The 22,798-nt window shown below is 42.8% G+C and overlaps 2 protein-coding genes and 1 long non-coding RNA gene across 3 annotated transcripts; all 3 read left to right on the plus strand.

The window, feature by feature from the left end:
- LOC128414025 (uncharacterized) lies at positions 1-7,679 on the plus strand. Its single transcript, XM_053388669.1, has 3 exons — positions 1-121; positions 3,352-4,779; positions 6,229-7,679. The coding sequence occupies exons 1-3, from the start codon at positions 66-68 to the stop codon at positions 7,643-7,645; spliced, it is 2,901 nt and encodes a 966-aa protein (XP_053244644.1). The 5' UTR covers positions 1-65; the 3' UTR covers positions 7,646-7,679.
- Positions 7,680-7,716: 37 nt separating this feature from the next.
- LOC128413420 (uncharacterized) lies at positions 7,717-8,443 on the plus strand. The gene is made up of 2 exons (XR_008330334.1): positions 7,717-8,128; positions 8,163-8,443. It is a non-coding gene; the product is annotated as an uncharacterized LOC128413420 (long non-coding RNA).
- Positions 8,444-14,683: 6,240 nt separating this feature from the next.
- On the plus strand, positions 14,684-20,361 carry LOC128414026 (interferon-induced protein with tetratricopeptide repeats 5-like). The gene is made up of 2 exons (XM_053388670.1): positions 14,684-14,853; positions 18,146-20,361. Exons 1-2 carry the CDS (start codon positions 14,849-14,851, stop codon positions 19,581-19,583), a joined length of 1,443 nt encoding a protein of 480 aa, XP_053244645.1. The 5' UTR covers positions 14,684-14,848; the 3' UTR covers positions 19,584-20,361.
- Positions 20,362-22,798: the final 2,437 nt, after the last annotated feature.

Here is a 22,798-nt window from a genome sequence, read left to right on the forward strand (position 1 = left end):
AGATTCTTGTAAGTACTGTGAAGGACTATAAAAAGGAAAGAGCACTCCCTCCCATACCCAGTTTTATGGGAAGAGGAAGGTCAAGTTTCATTACACCTTATAAGCAATCTGAGATTATGGGGTAAGTAACAAATAATAGGTTACTGTGTACAGTGCTTGCTTCTTGATTATACTATTCATATGAATGCTATAGATAAAGAGACACTTTCTTTTTTTCCCCTTTGCTAGATAAAGAAATATAGATAACGAAATATGGAGCTTAAAAATTACTTGAGGGAGGGCATTTGAGACTGGTTGCTATCACAAAAAAGATCCACTGTGGCATTGTCACCAATTCATTGGTAGTGGAATGGCTAGTAGGATCTCCTCAGAAAAACTTAAAAGATTGGCTTACCACGTAACCTACTTGGTTTTGTAGAAAGTTGCCCATGTAGGAATACTTCTCTGCCTGACTCACCAATTTCAGTGGTACCTTGGGTTACATACGCTTCAGGTTACATACACTTCAGATTACGGATTCTGCTAACCCAGAAATATTACCTCAGGTTAAGAACTTTGATTCAGGATAAGAACAGAAATCGTGCTTTGCAAGCGCGGCGGCAGCGGGAGGCCCTATTAGCTAAAGTGGTACTTCAGGTTAAGAACAGTTTCAGGTTAAGAACAGACCTCCGGAACAAATTAAGTACTTAGCCCGAAGTACCACTGTAGCTGCATTTTTTTATTCAGAAAGCCTCTTTCTCAATAAACAGCAGAGAAATGCAGTGAACTGGTGATTCAGGATGAGATCTATTCCTTTTTTTTTTTAATAAGATATTTATTAAGATTTTACAAAAAGCAAAAGTTAACAAGATAAGAAAAAAAAGACAAAAAAGAAAAGAAACAATACAAAAAATACAAAAATACATAGGAAAAAAAGGAAATACAAAATAGAAATAAATAGAAAAAGTTAAAAAACAAATCCATTTTTTCCATATCTTTAGCCTCATTTACTTGTTTCCTTGACCTCCTCACACCTCCCTTTTTTGTATTCCCGTTCACATAGTCAGTTCAGCAAATCCTTACCCTCTTTCATTTATCTTAACTCTATATCTTAACATATTGTAACTGTATATTTTCATCCATTATCAGTCCATTTTTACATATTCTTATTAACCTTGTTGCTAATGCCACTTAATTTCAATCCAACATCATTTTAACATTCATTAATTTTACAATACTTCTGCAGATAGTCTTTAAATTTCTTCCAATCTTCTTCCACCGACTCTTCTCCCTGGTCTCGGATTCTGCCAGTCATTTCCACCAGTTCCATATAGTCCATCACCTTCATCTGCCACTCTTCCAGGGTGGGTAAATCTTGTGTCTTCCAATACTTTGCAATAAGTATTCTTGCTGCTATTGTAGCATACATAAAGAAAGTTCTGTCCCTCTTTGGCACCAATTGGCCGACTATGCCCAGGAGAAAGGCCTCTGGTTTCTTCAAGAAGGTATATTTAAATACCTTTTTCATTTCATTATAGATCATCTCCCAGAAAGCCTTAATCTTTGGGCACGTCCACCAAAGGTGAAAGAATGTACCTTCATTTTCTTTACCTTTCCAACATTTATTATCGGGCAAATGATAGATTTTTGCAAGCTTGACTGGTGTCATGTACCACCTGTATATCATTTTCATAATATTCTCTCTTAAGGCATTACATGCCGTAAATTTCATACCTATGGTCCACAACTGTTCCCAGTCAGCAAACATAATGTTATGTCCAACATCTTGTGCCCATTTAATCATAGCAGATTTAACCGTTTCATCCTGAGTGTTCCATTTTAACAGCAAGTTATACATTCTTGAAAGTATCTTTGTTTTGGGATCTAGCAGTTCTGTTTCCAATTTTGATTTTTCCACCTGGAAGCCAATTTTTTTGTCCAAATTATAAGCCTCTCTTATTTGGTAATAGTGAAGCCAGTCTCGCACTTTGTCTTTTAATTTCTCAAAACTCTGCAATTTCAATTTGTCTCCTTCTTGCTCCAAAATTTCCCAATATTTCGGCCACTTGGCCTCCATTTTGAGCTTTTTCTGAGCCTTTGCTTCCATCGGTGACAACCACCTTGGGGTTTTATTTTCAAGTAAGTCTTTATATCTTATCCAGACATTAAACAATGCTTTCCTAACAATATGGTTTTTAAATGCTTTATGTGCTTTAACCTTGTCGCAGGATGAGATCTATTCCTGCCTGGTTAGCTCGCTGTATTTTCTCTCTGTCCTTTGGTATAGATATTTTTTGCTCTCTTGGCATGCATCAATGACACCAAGCTGAGGAAGTGGGATCTAGGTGCATGAGTGTACACAAAAGGCAAGCAGAGAGCGTGTGAATTTGAGCGTGTGTTATTTAGCCTCACACACTTTGGACCCTAGTTGTCATGGGTCCAAGGCCTCTTGACCAGTGGTGGAGCTGGGGGCTTTGGTACCCGGAGCGGCGGGGCCGGACTATATTGGGGGGGGGGGGGAATGAACGAATTCCTATGCATAGTATGCACACCAGGCAGGCCCCACAAATAACCCACAGATGCATTTTAAAAGGATACATTCGATGCAAGAGCACCAGGCAGGCCAGACAGTATTGTAGATGATAAAAATTAAAATTAAAGAATTTTATTACCTGCACTGATGATAGTCATTATTTGGATGGGGGGTCCTTGCCTGGGTTTGGTGCTGTGTTGCAGCCTGCTGGGCTCCTGCTGCCGGCACCTCTTCCGTGCTTCGGGGGTGGGATGGGGGCCCTCCCGCCGGCAGCGGAGTCCAGATCGCTGCCGCACCAGTGGTTGGGCGAGCTCCGGACTGCAGGAAGGTTTCCAGAGGCCTTCCCGCAGTCCAGAACCTTCCCACCGGCAGCGGAGGCCAGACCGCCACCATGCAGCCAGCAGGGAGAGCTCCTGCCTGTTCTCCCCACCCTCTCCCTTCCTCCTCAGGGTTGGGGAGAAGCCAGGAGGAGGGAGGGAGGAGGAAGAAAGCGCCACTGAGGTGTGAGGGAAGGAGAGGGGAAATGGTGCCCGAAAAAAATTCCCCAAAAAATGGTGCAGCCCGAACAATCATGCCGATCCAAGCAGCAATTCCAGGACCGTCCACGGGCCGGATCCAGAGGGCAATTGGGCCTGATCCAGCTCACAGGCCTTAGTTTGCCGACCCCTGATCTAGCAGGTTATCATTTCTGACAGTGTTGTGCTGGTTTTAGATCAGGCATGGACAGGGCAAGTTAGGAGAGGTATTGGTCATGGACTAATACAAATAATGATAAGCTTTCATCAGCCTTTCTTTGCAACTTAGTAATGTGTCTGTCTCTTTTTATTCGCATTGTGTAGTGACATTTCCAAGGATCCTTTGTATGAAATACTCCAGCAGATGGACTGCCATTTTACGTGGACATTGCTGGAGGAAGACATTGATCTTGACGAATTAGAGGGAAGAATTGCTGACCAGATTAAGTTTTTAGTGGGCAGAGTTCAACATTATAACCTGCTCGCCTATGTGAAGTACTTGAATAGCAAGAAAGAAGAGGCTTTGGAAATTTTACAAAAAGCCGAAGAGAATGTAAAAATAGAGGACCCAGAAGAAGTCGAAAAGGCAAGCCTTGTTACATGGGGCAACTATGCTTGGGTGTACTACCACATGGACAAACTTACAGAAGCACAGACCTACATAAACAAGGTGGAAACTACCTGCAAGGAAAATGGAAGTGCCTCTCCTTATAGGATGGAACGCCCACAGGTGTCCTGTGAAAGGGGATGGGCACAGCTAACGTTTGGCCAGAGTTATACTGCCAAAGAGAGCTTTGCAAAGGCCCTGGAAAAAGAACCTGAAAATGCAGAATTCAATTCTGGCTATGCAACCTCAGTCTATCACCTGGAGAAAGAGTATGAAAAAAGATCTGCTGCAGTAGGTTCATCTCTGGAGCTCTTGAAGAAGGCAGCAAAACTGAATCCGGATGATGCCTTTGTCTTGTCATTCCTTGCATTGAAGCTGCAGGAAACTAGGAAAGTGGAAGAAGGAGAAGAGCTCATTGAAGAAGCGCTAGCCAAACACCCTGGCCTTCCTTATGTGCTGAGGTACGCTGCCATCTTTTACAGGAAAAAGGGTGATGTGGAAAGAGCCCTGGAGCTTTTGAAGGAGGCATTGATCTTGACACCAAACTCAGGCATCCTGCATCACCAGATGGGGCTTTGCTACAGAGCACAGTATTTTAAAATCAATGGATCAAAAGACCCATATCAAGACAGAGGACAGGTGGCAGAACTGATCAGACTGTGCATCTTTCATTTCAAAGTGGCAGTGGAATTGAAAACCAAATTTTTTCATGCTTATCTGGACCTTGCAAATATGTATGCAGAAGGGAAAGAACTCCAGAAAGCAGAGGAGACATTTCAGAAAGCATATGCAGTAAGGAAACTTACTTGTTCAGAGGAACAGGAGCTCCACTTCAATTATGGGCACTTTCTGGAAAATCACAAAAATTCAAAATCTGAGGCTGTTGAGCACTATCTGGCTGGGCTGAGGATTGAAAATGAATCATTTGAGAGAAATAAATGCAAATGGAATTTGAAGATGCTAATAGAAAAGAGAATTAAGGAAGGTTCTGCAGATACTAAGAGTTTGGGAATCTGTGCATTCATTCACCAGCTCGATGGAGAAAAGCAGCAAGCAATTGAGTGTTATGAACAAGCTCTGGAAATGGATCCTGAGAATGAAGAATATAGCAGTGTCCTCTTGGAGTTGAGGCTTTCTGTACAAAGGTAAACATTTCTACATGTGGTTCTTTGAGGTGCTTTATTAATAATTGTGTGAGAGAGAGAGGGAGAGGACATTCACCATCTCCTTGTTCCACAGTATTCCATTCTTATTCCATTACAGTCCAGGAATTGAGTTGATGCTGGTCTGGTTAAGGCTAAGCATTTTACTGCTTTGGATGTTACTTCTCTGGCCACTATATTTTATAGCCTCCCTTAACAAATTATTACTGCAGCCACTCCCTTAATAGATTGTGGCAATTATGCAAGAGTCCCTAATTGCATGTAAATGCAGACTGTAGAAGTGCATGCTTCCTCGTGTGAAAAAGCCCTTGCCTGAGGAAAGCTAGCATTTCATAGGAAAAGGTTCTAGCCTCCCCCCCCCATTTGCTAGTTTTTCAATGGGCAGGGACAGTCTAAGCTTGTTCTCCCATATGCACTTTGTAGTGAGTTGTCCACAGACACTCGGCTTGCAGGAGGCCATGAGCACATGCTGGTTCTGTTCCAATTTCTCCCAAGCAGTACACTCACTCTACCCCATAAATTCTTGCACTGAGGGGGAAGGTCTGCAGGGCCGTTAAACAGTGGTAGAAGGCATACTTTTCATGCACAACATCCCAGGCTCAATCCCTGATGGAGCTGGGCAAGATTCCTGCTTGAAACCCTGGGAGCCACAGCCAATCAGTGCTGATGCTAATGGTTTATTGACACCAATGCATAGTGCATTTCCCAGGCAGAAAAACTGGCAATTCATCTCTGGATTGGATTTCATTCTAAGATGGGAAATAATTTGCGAGTTTTTAAAATTGACCTCTCAGTTAAGGTGGGCTTTTACTGGCAACCCTAGTTAGGATGGTTGACTAGATGGAGGCTGGTTCAAATCTAGCAAAACCTTTTTAGGTTCTTAAAACAAAAAGCACTTGTTTGATGTTTGCAGATGCCAGCATACAGTAAACCTTTCTGACAAGATTTAGTTACCGGTACTTTTTAGCTCAGACATGGATGACACATGCCTCACAGGGCTTACATGTGAAATATTGTTTTATTTCATTTCACTTTTTAATTTGTATTAAAAATTAAATATATAATTTTATGTATTTGTATATTACTATACAAAAGGCAGTTTACAACAAAATTCACAACAAAGAACACACACCTTACAATAATCTGATCCAATACAAAAAGTCATAATAAAACATAACTTTAAAATGGAATGACTTATAGCAAATAATATCATGTGAATACATATCAAAAGAATCCAGTCCAGACCCACCAAGATAGCGCAGCAACTAGTAAGTGCGAGCTGTAAACATGGAAGGAAAACCAAGAGGTTAAAAAACGCACAAATGAAGTCAGTTGTCAAACACCTTTCTAAAAAAAAGGATAATATGCAGGAATGTGCCTTTCTTTGCAAAATTTTAAAGGGCCTCTCTCTCCCCCCCCCCCATTTTGCAGTGAAAAACCTTTATACGAGATCCTTCAGCAGCTTGAATGCCATTTTACTTGGGCAGTGTTGATGGAGAACATGGATCGCGATGAATTAGAGGGAAGAATTGCTACAAAGACTGAGCATTTACTATCCAACATCGGAATTTATAACCTGCTGGCCTATGTAAAATTCTTGAATGGCAAGAAAGAAGAGGCTCTGGAAAATTTACAGAGGGCTGAAGAGGCTGTTAAAATAGAGTACCCGGAAGAAGTCGAAAAGGCAAGCCTTGTTACATGGGGCAACTATGCTTGGGTGTACTACCACATGGGCAAACTTGCAGAAGCGCAAACCTACATAAACAAGGTAGAAACTACCTGCAAGGAAAATGGAAGCGCCTCTCCTTATAGGATGGAACTCCCACAGACGTACTATGAAAAGGGGTGGGCACAGCTAATGTTTGGCCAGAATTATACTGCAGAAGCCAAAGAGAGCTTTGCAAAGGCCCTGGAAAAAGAACCTGAAAACCCAGAATTCAATTCCAGCTATGCAATCACAGTATACCGCCTGGAGGATTTTTATGGGAAAAAATCTGCAGCAGAAGGCTCATCTCTGGAACCCTTGAAGAAGGCAGCAAAACTGAATCCAGATAATGCAGTAGTCTTGCCTCTCCTTGCGTTAAAGCTGCAGCAAACTAACAACACTGAAGAAGGGGGAAAGTATATCAAGGAGGCCCTCGAAAAGCACCCAAGCTCTCCTTACGTGCTGAGGCATGCAGCCATTTTTTTTAGGAAAAATGGTGACGTGGAAAGAGCCCTGGAGCTTTTGAAGAAGGCATGGAGCTTGACACCAAACAAAGCCTTCCTGAATCACCAGATGGGGCTTTGCTATAGAGCAAAGTATTTTAACATTAAAGGATCAAGAGACAGAGAACAGATGGCAGAATTGATCAGGCTCTGCATTTTTCATTTCGAAGAGGTGGTGGACGGCAAAACCAAATTCTTCAGTGCTCACCTGGATCTTGCAAACATGTATGCACAAGGGAAAGAACTCCAGAAAGCAGAAGAGACTTTTCAGAAAGTGTTTACAATGAGGAAACTTACTTGTTCAGAGGAACAGCAGCTCCACTTCAATTATGGGCGATTTCAGGAATACCACAAAAAATCAGAATCTAAGGCTGTTGAACACTATCTGGCCGGGCTGAGAATTGAAAGCGAATCATTTCCGGGACATCAATGCAAGCGTTATTTGAAGAAGTTAATAGAAAAGAAAATTAATAGAGGTACCACAGATGCTAAGAATTGGGGCATCCGTGGCTTCATTCACCAACTTGATGAAGAAAAGCATCAAGCAATTGAGTGTTATGAAAGAGCCCTGGAAATGGATCCTGATAATGAAGAATATATTAGTGCTCTTTTGGAGTTGAAGTTTTCTGTACAAAGCTAAACATTTCAATATGTGGTACTTGGTTCTTCCTTCAAGCTATTATATATATATTCTGTTTTACTATTCTAAATACCTATTTAAATATCCTTAAAATATCAGTGACTTCCCTTCTTCTCTTTCCAGGGTTCATTTTGCATATCTTAAATCCCTGAATATTTTACATTAACTAAACTATTCAGTATTCCATTATTACATCCATCAAAACTTATTTACACTGTGTTAGAAACTTTTAGGGTTGTGAGATATTAATATATAATGCTTTTAAAACATGTAACATAACTCCTTTTGTTTTGGGGAGTGAAGTATGGTAAGCTGTCTTTTTAGCTCTGTTGAATTGAAAAGTTACCATAAATTGTGAGCTTTGCAGAGCAGAATGCATCAACTTCAGTAAGAAATAGTTCAGGTATGCAGGGTAACCAGAGCATAATAGTTACATCTGTGTGTTGGTTTGTATGTGACTGGATTTTGCTGGCTAAGAAACAGGTTTGACCTAGCACAGTGATGGTGAACCTTTTAGAGCCTGAGTGCCCAAACTGCAACCCAAAACCCACTTATTTGTTGCAATGTGCCAACACTGCAATTTAACCTGTATATCTCATTTTTTATGTGTGTTTCACATTTCTTTGTTATGACTGCTGTTGTAATAAATAATCCTTCATAAAAGTTATTGCATTATATTCTTCATTAAATTATCTTTCCATTGAGATATAATTTTATGGTATAACTCAATGCTTTTTTTCCTAAAAAGAAATGTTTAGGGGTACTCTCATTTTGACTCAAGAAAATCACCACAGGGGGTGGGGGAATAAATACAGTTCGAATCAGGGAAAATAAATACAGTTCAAATTGAGAAAAATAAATACAGTTGTACCTCAGTTTTCGAACTGCTTAGTTCTTGAACTACTTGGAACCTGAACACTTCAAACCCGGAAATGAGTGTTCCAGTTTTGGAACTTTTTTCAGAAGCTGAACATGCTCTGTTCTGAATATAACTTCCATTTTGAGTGCCACACTTCTGTTTTCCTAGTGAGGGAAGGCGGGCTGGGCGGTAAGCGAGCAGGTAAGGGATGTCACTGCCACCCGTCCCCCCAGCCTGCTCCTGCTTGCTCCTCTAGGCAGCATTGCTGCTCGCACAGGAACTAGTTGGATCGGGGCTGCTCAGCTGGGGAGGTGCAGGCTCCATCACACTTTCTGTTGAGGGGTTCGCAGCTGTACTCCCCTCAAGGGAGAAGTTTAAAGGAGCCCCCACCTCCGCATCAGAGCCCCTGCACCACCTGAAGGCAGCCAGGCTGAATAGTTGCTGGGGTTGTGGAAGGTAGAGGCAGCCCGGAAGCTGGATCTGAGAGCCCCTGCACCACAAGAAGGTAGCCAGGCACTCAACAACTGAGCTGCCCCATCCTGCTCCTACTTGCATTCAAAAAGGAGTGGAGGCGGGGATCTCTCAGCGCAAAGCTTCCACTCCACTTCTGAGAGATTCCCACCTCCACTCCTGCTAGCACGTGAGCCCTCCTCTCCTCCTCCCCCCCCACCCACAGCACGGAAGCTACAGCCCTGCTGGCGCAATGGCGCATGTGCCCACAGAGAGGGCACATAGGTTCACCACCACTATGCGTGCCATAGGTTCACCACCACTGACCTAGCAGATGAGTAATCTGGCAATCTGGATTTTTGCGACAACGAGAGGCATGAAATTGGATTTGTGGTTGTGGCAGTCATGTACACAAAAGATCTGAACCACCACCATTCTGACACTGAGGTCCACCTTCGAAAGCCTCCTGGTGGTTCCCTCATGGAGAGAAGTGAAGTTACAGGGAATCAGGCAGAGGGCCTTCTTGGTAGTGGCGCCCACCCTGTGGATCACCCTTCCATCAGATGTCAAGAACTCTACAACTTTCAGAAGACATCTGAATGTTTTGTTATGTTTTTATATCTGTTGGAAGGCACGCAGGGTGGCTGGGGCAACCCAGCCAGATGAGTGGAACACAAATAATAAAATTATTACTATTATTATCCTGGCGGAGCCGAGGAAGAATAACACACCTACATGCCAGCTTTAACGTTCTCCAGCCTGGCACTGACTAGCAGCATTTTCAATCCAGCAGCGGGGCTGTTGCCAAGAAGGCTGAGGGCCTATTTGGTAGTGGTGGCTGCCCTGTGGAATGCCCTCCCATCAGATGTCAATGAAATAAACAACTATCTGACATTTAGAAGACATATGAAGGCAGCCCTGTTTAAGGAAGTTTTTAAGGACTGGTGTTTTATTGTATTTTTAATATTTTGTTGGAAGCAGCCCAGAGTGGCTGGGGAAACCCAGCCAGATGAGCGGGGTATAAATAATAAATTGTTGTTATTATTGTTGTTATTGTTATCCAGGCTATTTGAATTGGAGGACAGAATGGGGGGGGACCAGCAACCTACTGGGGTGGTCCCGGGGGGTTACCATGCGGCATGGTCCGAGTCCAGTCCGAGGTCGAGGGTATGGTATGGAGGCTGTCCTTCAAGGCTGAAGAGGGGTCCAAGGCAAGAAGTCGGGTGAGGTCAGGAACTCTGGCAGAAGAGCAGGACAGGTTGCCAACAGGAACAGGCTACCAACAATGTTGCTCCCACAACCTGGGACTGGGCTGGCTGGCTTTTATCTGCCCCGAGGCATAGGATGGCCCCGGTCCACAGGTGACTCGCCTCTCCTGGCCTGGAGGCGAGCACTCCTCCTGCGGGAACCTCCACCTCTCTGCCCTGAGCCTCTGTAGCTCAGGAGAGGCTGGAGGGTTACCAGACCCAGAGGCAACCTCAACTTCCCCTGATGGGGCTGAGAGTGGAGCACCTGCAGGCAATGGGTCCTCGATCACCTCCGGAGCCAGAGCAGACTCAGCTGGTGTCTGCTCCTGAGGATCCAGCACAGGTGAGGACCCTTCAGGCTCATGCCCCAGCCCTGGCTCAGCTGGTCCTGGAGGTGGGGACTCCTGTGCAGGCTGGGATTCCTCAGGTTCAGCCTCTGAATCTGATTCCAAGGCCATCACAGGTGGCCTCCTTCAGGATAATGGAACTGCTGTATTATCACTGTGCTGCCACATTCACCCACCCCCAGAATTCTCCATTCAATACTGTTATCTTATATGGGACTGTGAATCAGAGTTTCAGAATATTTGCTCTGATTGCTGAAAAAGCAAACATAATTAGGGCACCGAGTTCAGTGACAAATATCCTTTTCTGTATACTCTGGGTGTGGCCAAGGACACAGTTGATTATGTTGCTGAAAGTAAATACTCCCATATAAATATTACTAATAATATTACTAATTTAATACTAATACTAATTTTAATTTTAATTTTGTTCCATCTTAGTATTGTTTATAATTCATGAAGCTTACTGCAAATGATGTCTTGGGCTTCTACTTTGGGCTTTTGAAACAACAATGTGTGACACTGTTCTTTAGTGCTAGGAGGCAGTTACACAGCCCCCACGGCTTTTGGGTTTGTGGGGTCCATTCTGCTTCCAGTGCATTTAAAATTTGTATGAAAGCATTGGGAACCATCATCAGGGGGTCTGGAGCATATTATCTTCCAAATGCCAACAAACCATGGCAATAGCTCCATATACTGTTGGAATCAAGAGAGGCTGTGAAGGTGTCTGGAAGCAGTGAAGGACTGGATGGGGCCAAGAAACTCAGCCAGAGCCTGAAAAGACACGAGTGCTGTGGGTGGTGGTTGCCGTGTCTGGGAATTGGGTGTATTACTGTTCTGGGAGGGGTTGCGCTTCTCCTGAAAGAACAGATACATAGTCTGGGAGTACTCCTTGTCAGTGGACTTGGATCTTGTGCCAGGCCCTTGTCTAAATTTTGTTTCTAAATTTAAAACTTTGGTTCAGTAAAGGAGTTTTGACATCTGGGTGAGTTCTCTCTCCCTCAGCTAATTGTTAAGAAGCCCCGAGATTTCCTGCCAATGTCTCGAGGGCCTATGTGGCTAGTTTCTTATTTGGAATAATGTTTTTTAGCTGTGTTGTCATGGGGGTCATCACCAGACTTGGGCTTCTGGAAAGTTACATACAGGAGGAGAGAGGGGCATGGTGCTAAGCAAGGGGGCATTGAGACATTTACTTCACAGTATTCTTTTACCCCTGTTCTGCCCCTACCCTGAATTTTGTTTCCCAGCTGACACCTTGAGCAACAGCCTAAAAGCATGGGTCCAAGAGATTTTCTGCTTGTACTGTGTTTCCTAGGCACAAGTCAGAGCAGTTTTCCGTTAGTCCTGTTGTTTCCCTGGGAAAACCCACTCTTTAGCACTGTCCGTCCACAGAAAACCCAATTGACTGCTCCAATTCGGCAATAAACAGTAGATTTTTCTGAGTGAAAGTGTCAGAGCAAGAGAAAGTGTGGGCAAGCCCTTAGCTAGGCTTTGTTATATTTGTGTGTGTTCCTAAATGTTCTGCGTCATCAGTATTAGCCGATACTATTCTTAATCCTTTTATTCCTATTGGGTTACAGGTTCATGCTATGCTATTTTAGTCTTATCCATAAAATATGTATACTTCACTTTTGTATGGTTATTTGGGTAAAGCCTTAAGCCTAAAATAGTACCTCAGACCCTTTGCATCACATTTGGATACCGTATATTTGCCTGAAGCTTCAGGATGCAGGGGGTGATCCCTTTAGCTTTTGCTTCTTGGAATCTTTGGGATGTCCAGCATACAACTCAGGGATCTCCTGGGATCAAGCTGGACTTTAACAAGAGTGGTGGCAGCTTCCTACCTCAGAGGAGTGGTTTACCCTGAGCTCTGGGGGGACCTCTGCCTTCAACACAGACAAGTGCTGACCTGGGTTCCTGGGTCAGGTCTGAACTGCATTGGAGGGGGGCTATAAAGTAGATGAACCATCAAGGACATTGGTGGCAGGGTTTGGGATTAAAAATAGCTCTTGAAGCTGCACCATAAGGTAATAAAGTACAGTCGTGCCTTGGAAGTCGAACAGAATCCATTCTCGAAGTCCATTCGACTTCCAAAACAGTTCAGAAACCAAGGTGCAGCTTCTGATTGGCTGCAGGAAGCTTCTGCAGCCAATCGGAAGCTGTGGAAGTTGTGATGGACGTTTGGACTCCAAAGAACATTCACAAACTGAAACAATCACTTCCGGGTTTGCGGCATTCGACTCACAAAACGTTCAACTCGCAAGTCATTCAAGATCCAAGGTACAACTGTACACATTTTTCAGGTGTTAATGCACAGATTAGGCTGACTCAATGGCTATAGATGTTCCTTGCTCTAGTGAACCCTGTCCCTAGTCTGGACTACCATTATGTGCTATATGTGGGGCTGCACTTGAAGAAGGTACAGAATCTGCAGCTAGTGCAGAAAGTTGCTGTCAGGCTGGTAAGTGAGTCAGCCTGATGGGACCATGGACTCACCTATATTAGTAAAGAAACGATTTGAATGTGCTATAAACATGCAACACCAGATGGTGCCAGAGAGGACATTTTAATACCCATTTTTACATAGGGTTTTTTATTATTATTTTGATATAACAATCTAATTTCTGACTTATTTAAAATGTTTTCTTTTCCTGTGTATTGATCCGCCCCATGTGTCATTAGTTGGCAGTGAGCTACCAGCCCCAATTCAAGGTACTAGTACTAACATATAAAGCCTGAATGGTTAGGGACATGAGTACCTAAAGAGCATCTCCCCCAATATCAACCATTTTGGACCCTACAATTGGCATGTGAGGCCTGGGTGGTGCTACCAATGGATGCTGCATGTTTGCCATTGGCCTGTTACAGGGAATCTTCAGTGCCGGTTTCCCATCTGTGAAATGCAATCTCTGGTGAGATGCCACTCTCTGACACACACATTTGATGGCTGGAAGTTGCCGTTCCTGGCAACCCTGAAATTCCTGGTTGGGAAAATGTTTCAACCATTTTCAAAATGTTCTAAAGAGCTTTTGGCTGGGTGCTTTTAAAGATGTGTTCTTATTGTTGATTGGTTTGCTGCTGTGGAAGGTTGGGAGAGAAGATGAGGAGTTGGTGGACAATATGGGGGGGGCCTGCTTCAAAAACATTTTAATTTTTTCTTTTCTTTTTAAAGAAGTAAATGAGGATGTAATAAACAGGGTTGGAAAATCAGTTCTGCAGTGTAATCCTTACACAGAAACATGTCCCTCTGTACTCAGTGTATTTTAGGCTGCAAATCTGCAATATATATACACGTGGGTGGCTCTGTGTAGGACTTGCCGATCAGAGGGTCGGCAGTTCGAATCCCCGCAACGGGGTGAGCTCCCGTTGCTCAATCCCTGCTCCTGCCAACCTAGCAGTTCAAAAGCACGTCAAAGTGCAAGCAGATAAATAGGTACCGCTCCAGTGGGAAGGTAAACGGTGTTTCCGTGCGCTGCTGTGGTTTGCCAGAAGCGGCTTAGTCGTGCTGGCCACATGACCCAGAAACTGTATGCCGGCTCCCTCGGCCAATAAAGCGAGATGAGCGCCGCAACCCCAGAGTCGGCCACGACTGGACCTAATGGTCAGGGATCCCTTTACCTTTACCTACTGTGGGACTCACTTATTTTTCAGCACAAATAGGATTCAGCTGTTGCTCCCTAGTTGTTGTACAGCAACTCCAGGGCCAAGTGAAAGAGTGGACAGGGCTCTAGCACCTTTAACAAACTCTGCAGAAGAGGGAATTTCAGCAGGTTAAGCTTGTCAGGAAATATAAGGCAGGTCATCAGTCTGATCCATCAAGTCAATTCTAATGCTGCTTTCTTTTCTTTTCTTTTCTTTGGTGATTTGGCAGATTTCTTAATACAGTAAATATGTCACACAGCCATCAGTGCAGCTTCTACTTTCAAACACACAGAACCCCACCCCACCACTCATGGGCACGATATTCAGACAAAAAAAAATGTCACTGATGTAGTCTAGTGTAAACAGTGTTATGGGATCAGAGGAAAAGGAAACCGATCCCATTCTATCATACCCTCTCCTTTGTTTTTCTAAGTTTCTGTTTCCTAGCTCTTGAGCAGCTAAGTTTCACTTTCCACTTTCGTTTTTGCAAGCAGAGAGCAAACATTTGTCAGTGCTGCAGAGGGCTATAAAAAGGAAACATCAGTAACAACAGTAAGATTTGCCCATCTTTACCGAAAGGCTACCTCCAGTCCCTTCCAGGGCCAAAGGGAGAGAGAAAAAGACCGAGTATATTTTATAATTGATAACAGATCTGGAAAGCATGGGGTGAGTAACAAATGACTGAGTTTCTCGATTTTCTAGGCTACTAGCTCTGTCATCTTAAAATGGTTTATATCCACTGAGTTCAGTGGTGTTTACTCCCAAGACTACATAGGATTGCTGCCTAAATCAACAAAACTAAAGACACTTATAAAAAGAAAGTTAGCTCTATTGAGTAAACATAGAATTGTGCTTCCAATGTAACTGTTAATTTGAAAGCTAAGGGTGGATTAAAACGGTTATGGTATTGATGGCTTATTTCCAGTACAAACTAGTTTCTGGTAGCTCAGTTTAAAAGAAAAGCAAACAATTTGCCCTCAACTTGAATTTGGCCGAAATTGACCTATATGATTGGGTAAATAAAACCAGAAGCAAGTTAGATTATGTGTCAGTTTCTTGCACGTTTTCTTCTCCTATCTGCTTAGTGTGAGAAGAAAGGAATTGCTCTGTTCTTCCAAGCGTTGGAGGGGAGGACAGATGACAAAAGGGTTAGTCAATTTGGTGCAACCCAGATGTTTTGAACAGCTGTTCCTATCACCCATGGCCAGTGACCATTCTGGCGCTAGGGCTGATGAGAATTGTACCCCAAGCATTTGGAAGGCACCATGTTGGCTACCCCGTCAGTGCATTTAATTCAAATTGTATCAGGATGCTACTATATTTGCGTGAAACAAAAGACATAAGCCATTGCAAGAGCCAGGTGAGGCACGTTCTCTGAAATGCTTTCAAGGTAACCCTTCTGGTACGCCTGTTTTCTCCAAACTAATACCCTGACTTCCTGTTCTCTTACCTGAATAAAGGTAAAGGGACCCCTGACCATTACGTCCAGTCGTGACAGACTCTGGGGTTGCGGCACTCATCTCGCTTTATTGGCTGAGGGAGCTGGCATACAGCTTCCGGGTCATGTGGCCAGCATGACTAAGCCGCTTCTGGCGAACCAGAGCAATGCACGGAAATGCCGTTTACCTTCCCGCCGGAGCGGTACCTATTTATCTACTTGCACTTTGATGTGCTTTCAAACTACTGTGCTTTCAAACTACTTTCACTGGCTAAATGCCTCAGGCTCCTGGCATACAAGTGAGCAGCAGGTGTTGCCTTCAGTTGCATGTCAATCTTTACCTCCTTTTTGTTAAACCAAGAGGTGATAAGATCTTCAACCAGTTTGCTTCCAGTCTGTCACTTAGTTTCGTCCATCCTGACTCTGAGGCACAAATATGCGGTTTTATTTATTCATTTCATCACTAAGCCTCAACTTTGCTGTATTGTCTTCAGTGCCTACTAAAGCCTTTTCTTTTGTTTCAGCAAGCCTACCCAGGCTTGTAATCTTAGCATTTCATTTGTTTGTTTTAAATTATTGAGTTTAGTCATACAGTATTTTACATTTTTTAGGTAGTTTGTTTATTTTAAATTGATATTATTATTTCTGTTGTTGTTCTAAACAGCTTAGAGGGCTTTTTTCTAATAAGTGGTATGTACATTTTAACCCTAACCTGACCCCATATAAACTGATGCTTCACACAGAGGAGCTGGGACTTCTAGACTGACCTTCCTCCCAGTATTTGCAAATACCCTCCTAACCTCATTCATAGGAGTTGGAAGGGACCACATGGATCATGCAGTCCAACCCCTTCAATGCAGGAATCTTGCCCAATGGGGGCTTGAACCCACGGCCCCAAGATTAAAACTCTCAAGGTTCTACCAACTGAGCTATAATTCACTGAAGGCTGTTCATGTGTATCTCTCTTTTTCTCCAGACTGGTCATTCCTCCTTTAGCTAAAATTCTCCTCCCAATCCCTTATCAAATAAACCACACCAACATTTTCTTATCGTTGTTTGCTTTAGAACTATTAGCTTGGATGGCTAAATTCAATCCTACAAATTCTTGTTAGTAATACAGTCTGCTTTAAAAAAAATTAAAACTGTATTGTAGTTTCCCTTTTTAATCTAAAATGAGAAAATAATCTAAAGCAGTGATTTCCAATTGGCTACGTAATGCAGACCCCTTATTTTTTCAGAAGCTAAGCCATGGACCCCCTACGATGGTAGTCTTCATTATGTGAATGATGCCACGGACCCCTGGGTGGATTACACAGACCACAAATTGGGAAAACTGATCTAAAGGATTAATCTGAGTTGTTCCATGCTTAAAACAGCCTTTTTCTCTGAACACACTTGACACCGAACTTTAAAAAGACCTGTCAGGAGCAGGCATAGACCAATGGTATTGAATAGTATGGGAAACAGCCTTATTAGAAAAACTAACCAACAAGCTGAAACTGACAAGGGGACAAGTAGAAGAAGACGCCTTTACCCCGATATGGTTACCCTTTATCACATACACAGCCCGACAAGACAACAAGAAGAACCCACCAACAGCATTCAAATCAATCTGGCTAACCTGATCCAAAAACACCCACCCAACCCACTCACACATGGGGGAAAAGTTCACCACAGCCAGTCACAAACAAACAACCACACTCTAGGCCAACCCCAACCTCTCTCACCACCAAAGAAACACCAAATACAGTGGACTCTCAGGTTGCGAACATGATCCATGCTGGAGGCACATTCGCAACCCGCAGCGCCGTGTCTGCGCACGTGCGGGTTGCGATTCGGCACTTCTGCGCACACGCAAAGCGCGATTTAGCGCTTCTGCGCATGCATGACCTGCGAAACCCGGAAATAACCCGTTCCAGTACTTCTGGGTTTCGGCAGGTCTGTAACCCGAAAAAATGCAACCTGAAGCATCTGTAACCCAAGGTATGACTGTAAGTGAATAGTAAAGAGAATCTGCACAAACGACGCTGATACAAAACCCCACACATACACTAAGTAGAATAGAACCATTGCCACCCGACCCCATCCCCACTCACCATGCCCCCCTCCACCTCTTTCCCTCCTTTCTTCCTAATGTAACACTAACGTCTCGAGAAATGAAACTGATCTGTAGAAAATGTAACTTGAAAAAAGAGACATTGCACATACTTTTGTAAACCAAGAAATCTTTAATAAAAATATGCTGTTGTTGTTTTAAAAAAAACTTTAAAAAGACCCTCAGTATGTGGGGAAGGTGATTTATTACATGCGTAACAGCTACATATGATAGCTTTCAGGTCAGACTTGAACCAGCCGCATTGTGAAACTTCTCCCATTTGAAGCTGCATGCATATGTGGCAAAGAAACGAAATGTAGTCAGTTCTGAAAGATGTTCCATGACAAATGAGTATATGCTTGGATCTGTGGTTTTTTCAGCATATAAATGTGACTGTCTTTTTTCTCTTCCCTCATGGTCTGTAGTGAAATTTCCAAGGAATCTTTAAAACGGATCCTCTTGGAACTTGAATGCCATTTTACTTGGAGGTTGCTGAAAGAAGACATTGATCTTGACGAATTAGAGGAAAGAATAATTGAACAGATCAAGTTTTTACTGTCCAAAGTCAGAAATTATAACCTGCTGGCCTATGTGAAGTACTTGAATGGCAAGGAGGAAGAGGCTCTGGAAAATCTACAGAAGGCTGAAGAGAGTATAAAAACAGAGTACCCAGAAGAAGTCAAAAAGGCAAGCCTTATTACATGGGGCAACTTTGCCTGGGTGTATTACCGCATGGACAAACTTGCAGAAGTACAAAGCTACATAAACAAGGTGGAAACAACCTGCAAGGAACATGGAAGTGCCTCTCCCTATAGAATGAAAACCCCACATATCGATGGTGAAAAGGGATGGGCACTCCTAAAATTTGGGGGAAAGTATCATGAAAAAGCCAAGGAGAGCTTTTTAAAGGCACTAGGAAAAGAACCTGAAAACCCAGAATATAATGCTGGCTATGCAATCACAGTATATCGCCTGGAAGATTATTATGGGAAAAAATCTGCAGCAGAAGGGTCATCTCTGGAACCCTTGAAGAAGGCAGCAAAACTGAATCGCGATAATGCCTTTCTCCTGCCTATCCTTGCATTGAAGCTGCAGGAAACTAATAAAGTGGAAGAAGGAAAAGAGCTCATTGAAGAAGCGCTAGGCAAATTCCCTGGCATCCCTTATGTGCTGAGGTACGCTGCCATATTTTATAGGAAAATAGGTGATGTGGAAAGAGCCCTGGAGCTTTTGAAGGAGGCGTTGAGCTTGACACCAAACTCAGGCTTCCTACATCACCAGATGGGGCTTTGCTACAGAGCACAGTATTTAAAAATCAAATTATCAAAAGACCCATATAAAGACAGAAGAAAGATGGCAGAACTGATCACACTGTGCATCTTTCATTTCAAAGAAGTGGTGGAGCACAAAACCAAATTCGTCTATGCTCACTTGGATCTTGGAAGCATGTATGCAGAAGGGAAAGAGCTCCAGAAAGCAGAAGAGACATTTCAGGAAGTGTTTGCAATGAGGAAACTTACTTGTGCAGAGAAACAGCAGCTCCACTTCAATTATGGGCGCTTTCAGGAATACCACAGAAAATCAGAATCAGAGGCTGTTGAACATTATCTGGCCGGGCTGAAGATTGAAAATGAATCATTTGAGAGAAATAAATGCAAATATAACCTGAAGAAATTAATAGAAAGAAGAACCAAGATAGATCCAGCAGATGCTAAGAGTTTTGGCATCCGTGGATTCATTCACCAGCTTGATGGAGAAAAGCAGCAGGCAATTGAGTGCTATGAACGAGCCTTGAAATTGGATCCTGATAATGAAGAATATTTCAGTGCTCTTTTGGACTTAAGACTTTCCTTACAAAACTAACATGCATGCCATTGTATGTTCTTCATTTTCCCCCATCAGTTAATGTAAGGTAATGTAAAAAACCCTAGTCACAAACTTCTTGTTTGGCAGTAGCTCCTTATGAGTTTTCTTTTAAGTAATTCAGCTGAGGAAGACAGCTTTCAAATAGTTAGGCATGTTGCAAGTTTTAATGTTATTGCTGTGACTACCATACATTGCCACACACATATATGCCTTAAGAGATCGTTGCATCAGATTTTTTTAATTGGAAATATACAGGCCTATTTAGAAATGGGATATGTGGAAATTAGTATCCGGGGATCAATGATTGTATTTTAACTGTACCAATTTAAGTGCATTGACTTTGCTTCAAACAGATTTGCATAGCTCAAATTAATTCAAAGAAAGCGACCGGATTATATTTGGCAGCAGCATGCAATAATAACCATTTGTCATTCTAATCTGTGGATCTTAGAATCATATAATTCTAGAGTTGGAATGGACTCCAAGGGACATCTAGTCCAACCCCCTGCGATGCAGGAATGTCAATTAAAGCATCCATGGCAGATGACCATCCAGCCTCTGCACAAAAACCTCAAATGAAGGAGAGTCCACTCATTTTTAAATAAGTGCTTAATTATCAGGAATTCAGTGTTGCTTATATTTAATTTCATATTTGAATTGCTGTTGTGAACTGCAACAATTAAAGGTATTAAACTAGTCACTGTTTGAGAAATCTTTATGCAGGTAAATTCAGACCTATACTTAACAGCTAATATAAATGTGGTGTTTGTAACTATGTAGAGGTCCTTTTTTCAAATGGTTCACTTCTCAAGATTTCCTATCAACAAATGTGCTTGATCTTCTCGTGATGCTGCCATAAGGTTTTTAAAGAAACATCGGGTTTACCAAAAGTCTGCCAATACCTTCCTGGTATGTGTGGATAGTGCTTTTTTGGCATATAAGCCAAGCATTCCACATGAGAAATATTAAGTTTCCCAGCTCTGTTTCCACAGCTAGCCTCCCAGGAAAATTAAGATGGGGAAGAGCCGGTGCTATTTCAAGCCCTATAAGAAACCCACAGATCGGTATACTCTGCTTCATTTCTCTTCCAGCTGGTAACGTTAAAAAGGAATGCTACTGAAGAAAATGATTATAGAAGAGCAGCGGGGCAACAAAGTAGAGCCCTAACCAATAGTTAGTAACACTGTGCAGGAAGCGCTTAGACACGCAAACGGTTTAGACCGGAATGATCTGCTTAAACCACGACTTAACTGTAGCAACACGTATCAAACACACCTTACCACGGCATTGGACTATACACCCCTTGCCAGCTACATAAGAATAAATAAACACTGGCATATAATCGAGGATATCCCCGGCTGCAAAGATCCTCCCCTTTTGGGTTTAAGGAAGAAAGGATCCCTACACAATCATTAGTCAGAGCTGACTGCCTCGAATTACCAACCACCACCACTAGGGGTTACTATAGGTGTGGGCATTGTAAGATGTGCCCGTACAGCCTGCAAGTGAAAGAAATTAAGAGCGCACACATGCGCTTTGCATTTACAATTAATTCAACAATCACTTGTAACTCCAAAAATGTCGTCTATTGTATTTGTTGCCCATGTGACAAATTATACATAGGAAATACAACACGTTCCCCTTAAATTACGCATAGGTGAGCATAGATCAAGAATCCGTAACAAGGTAGTCAAGGCTCCTTTAACACAGCACTATCTCGAAATGAAACCTAGTGATATGGACTTATTGTTCTTTGGCATCTGGCAATTTGTTCCTGGGAAATATAGTAAACGGGACATTAAAAAAACACTAAAACAACAAGAAGCACATTTAATATTTTTATTTAAAACATTACAGCTGGTAGGATTAAATTCCGAATTTGATCTTTCAGTTTTTATTTAATTACAGCAATGGGCACTGAGATGTTTATATGTATGGGATGTAAGTATTGATACTATCATTTCCATCCTCTCCTCCATTTCTTCTCCTCCTTGTTAATGTAAAATACCTGCTAAAAAGCCCACAATGAGAGTATAAACACACACAAACACATACACACACACATCAATAAGGTTAATTAAATATGAGAAACCACACTTTGCAATGTGGACACAGTGTGAGTACCGTAGTTTCGGTTTAGGTGGGAATATAGCCGCCTTGCATATATATATATATATATATATATATATATACACACACACACACACACACACACACACACACACACACACACACACTCAACTGGGCTAGGGTTTCTTCAAGCAGTCATTCCAGAAGGCTGTGTCCCGTATCTTCTGGTGTGGAGAATTCACACTTTGGGGGCTGGGCTGAGCAGTTGCTTTCCTGTCTAGATACTTCCAAAAACTTACCTGCATCATGTGTAACTCCTTTGAAAAGTAGACTGCTCCTCCAGAGTCACCAGCACAGGACTCACACACCTGTTGTTTTCAAAACCTATTCTAGGGGTAATAACATACAGGCATCCCCACACTTGGGCACGATTGACTCACACATGACCATGTAGACACGCAACACCGGGAAATAATTAAATTATTTAATTCATACTTGGAAATGGAGAGAGCTGGAGAGTCCTTGTGGCTTGTGAGGGCACCCTTTCCCGGAACCCGAAGAGGATTTCTGCGAGGGCAGAGAAGAGACTGGAGGCATAGTGGGACTTTGTTAGGCTGCTCAGCCTCCCAACCAACAGCTGGTGTGTACAGTAGCCGCCACCACCACTTTTCCAGCCTCCTGCCAACCCCAGAGCTTCAATTCCAGTCGAAGTTGCATTTTTAGTACAATATTTTTGATCTGGACTGGAGAGAGAGTGGCAGAGAGGGCATTTAAAGAGTGTTTAGAGGGTGTGCCCAATTTACGTGACTGTCACGTGTGTGCACAGGGCACCAGAACATTGTCTCCACGTAAGCAGAGAGTGGCCAGCATTGCTTCTCTGAATGTCAACTCTAGTAAGCCTCCTTTCCATTTGGTGTAGAAGCTTCTCAGTTTCAGCCCTTAAAGAGCAGCTTTCTGCTCGATTGAAGAGCCGCTGAACATGGTATTCTTTGAACGGTTCCTTTTATATTCCTGGTCATGGCACTGAGGGAGCGCCTTTGGGTCAACTGATCCATTTCGCAGAAGGCCGCCTTTTGCTTGCAGCTTGGCCCAGGAAAAGTGAATTGGCACATGCAATGTTTTTAGTGTTAGCTAACTGTCTG

This window comes from Podarcis raffonei, chromosome 5 (assembly GCF_027172205.1).
Source record: "Podarcis raffonei isolate rPodRaf1 chromosome 5, rPodRaf1.pri, whole genome shotgun sequence".
In the NCBI taxonomy this organism is placed as follows: domain Eukaryota; kingdom Metazoa; phylum Chordata; class Lepidosauria; order Squamata; family Lacertidae; genus Podarcis; species Podarcis raffonei.

Bases quoted from the DNA above. Each gene is read 5' to 3' on its own strand.
- LOC128414025 (XM_053388669.1), top strand. From the start codon at position 66: ATGGGAAGAGGAAGGTCAAGTTTCATTACACCTTATAAGCAATCTGAG. The intron at 122-3,351 runs GTAAGTAACAAA...CGCATTGTGTAG, and splicing joins AAGCAATCTGAGATTATGGG to TGACATTTCCAAGGATCCTT. The intron at 4,780-6,228 runs GTAAACATTTCT...CCCATTTTGCAG, and splicing joins TTGAGGCTTTCTGTACAAAG to TGAAAAACCTTTATACGAGA.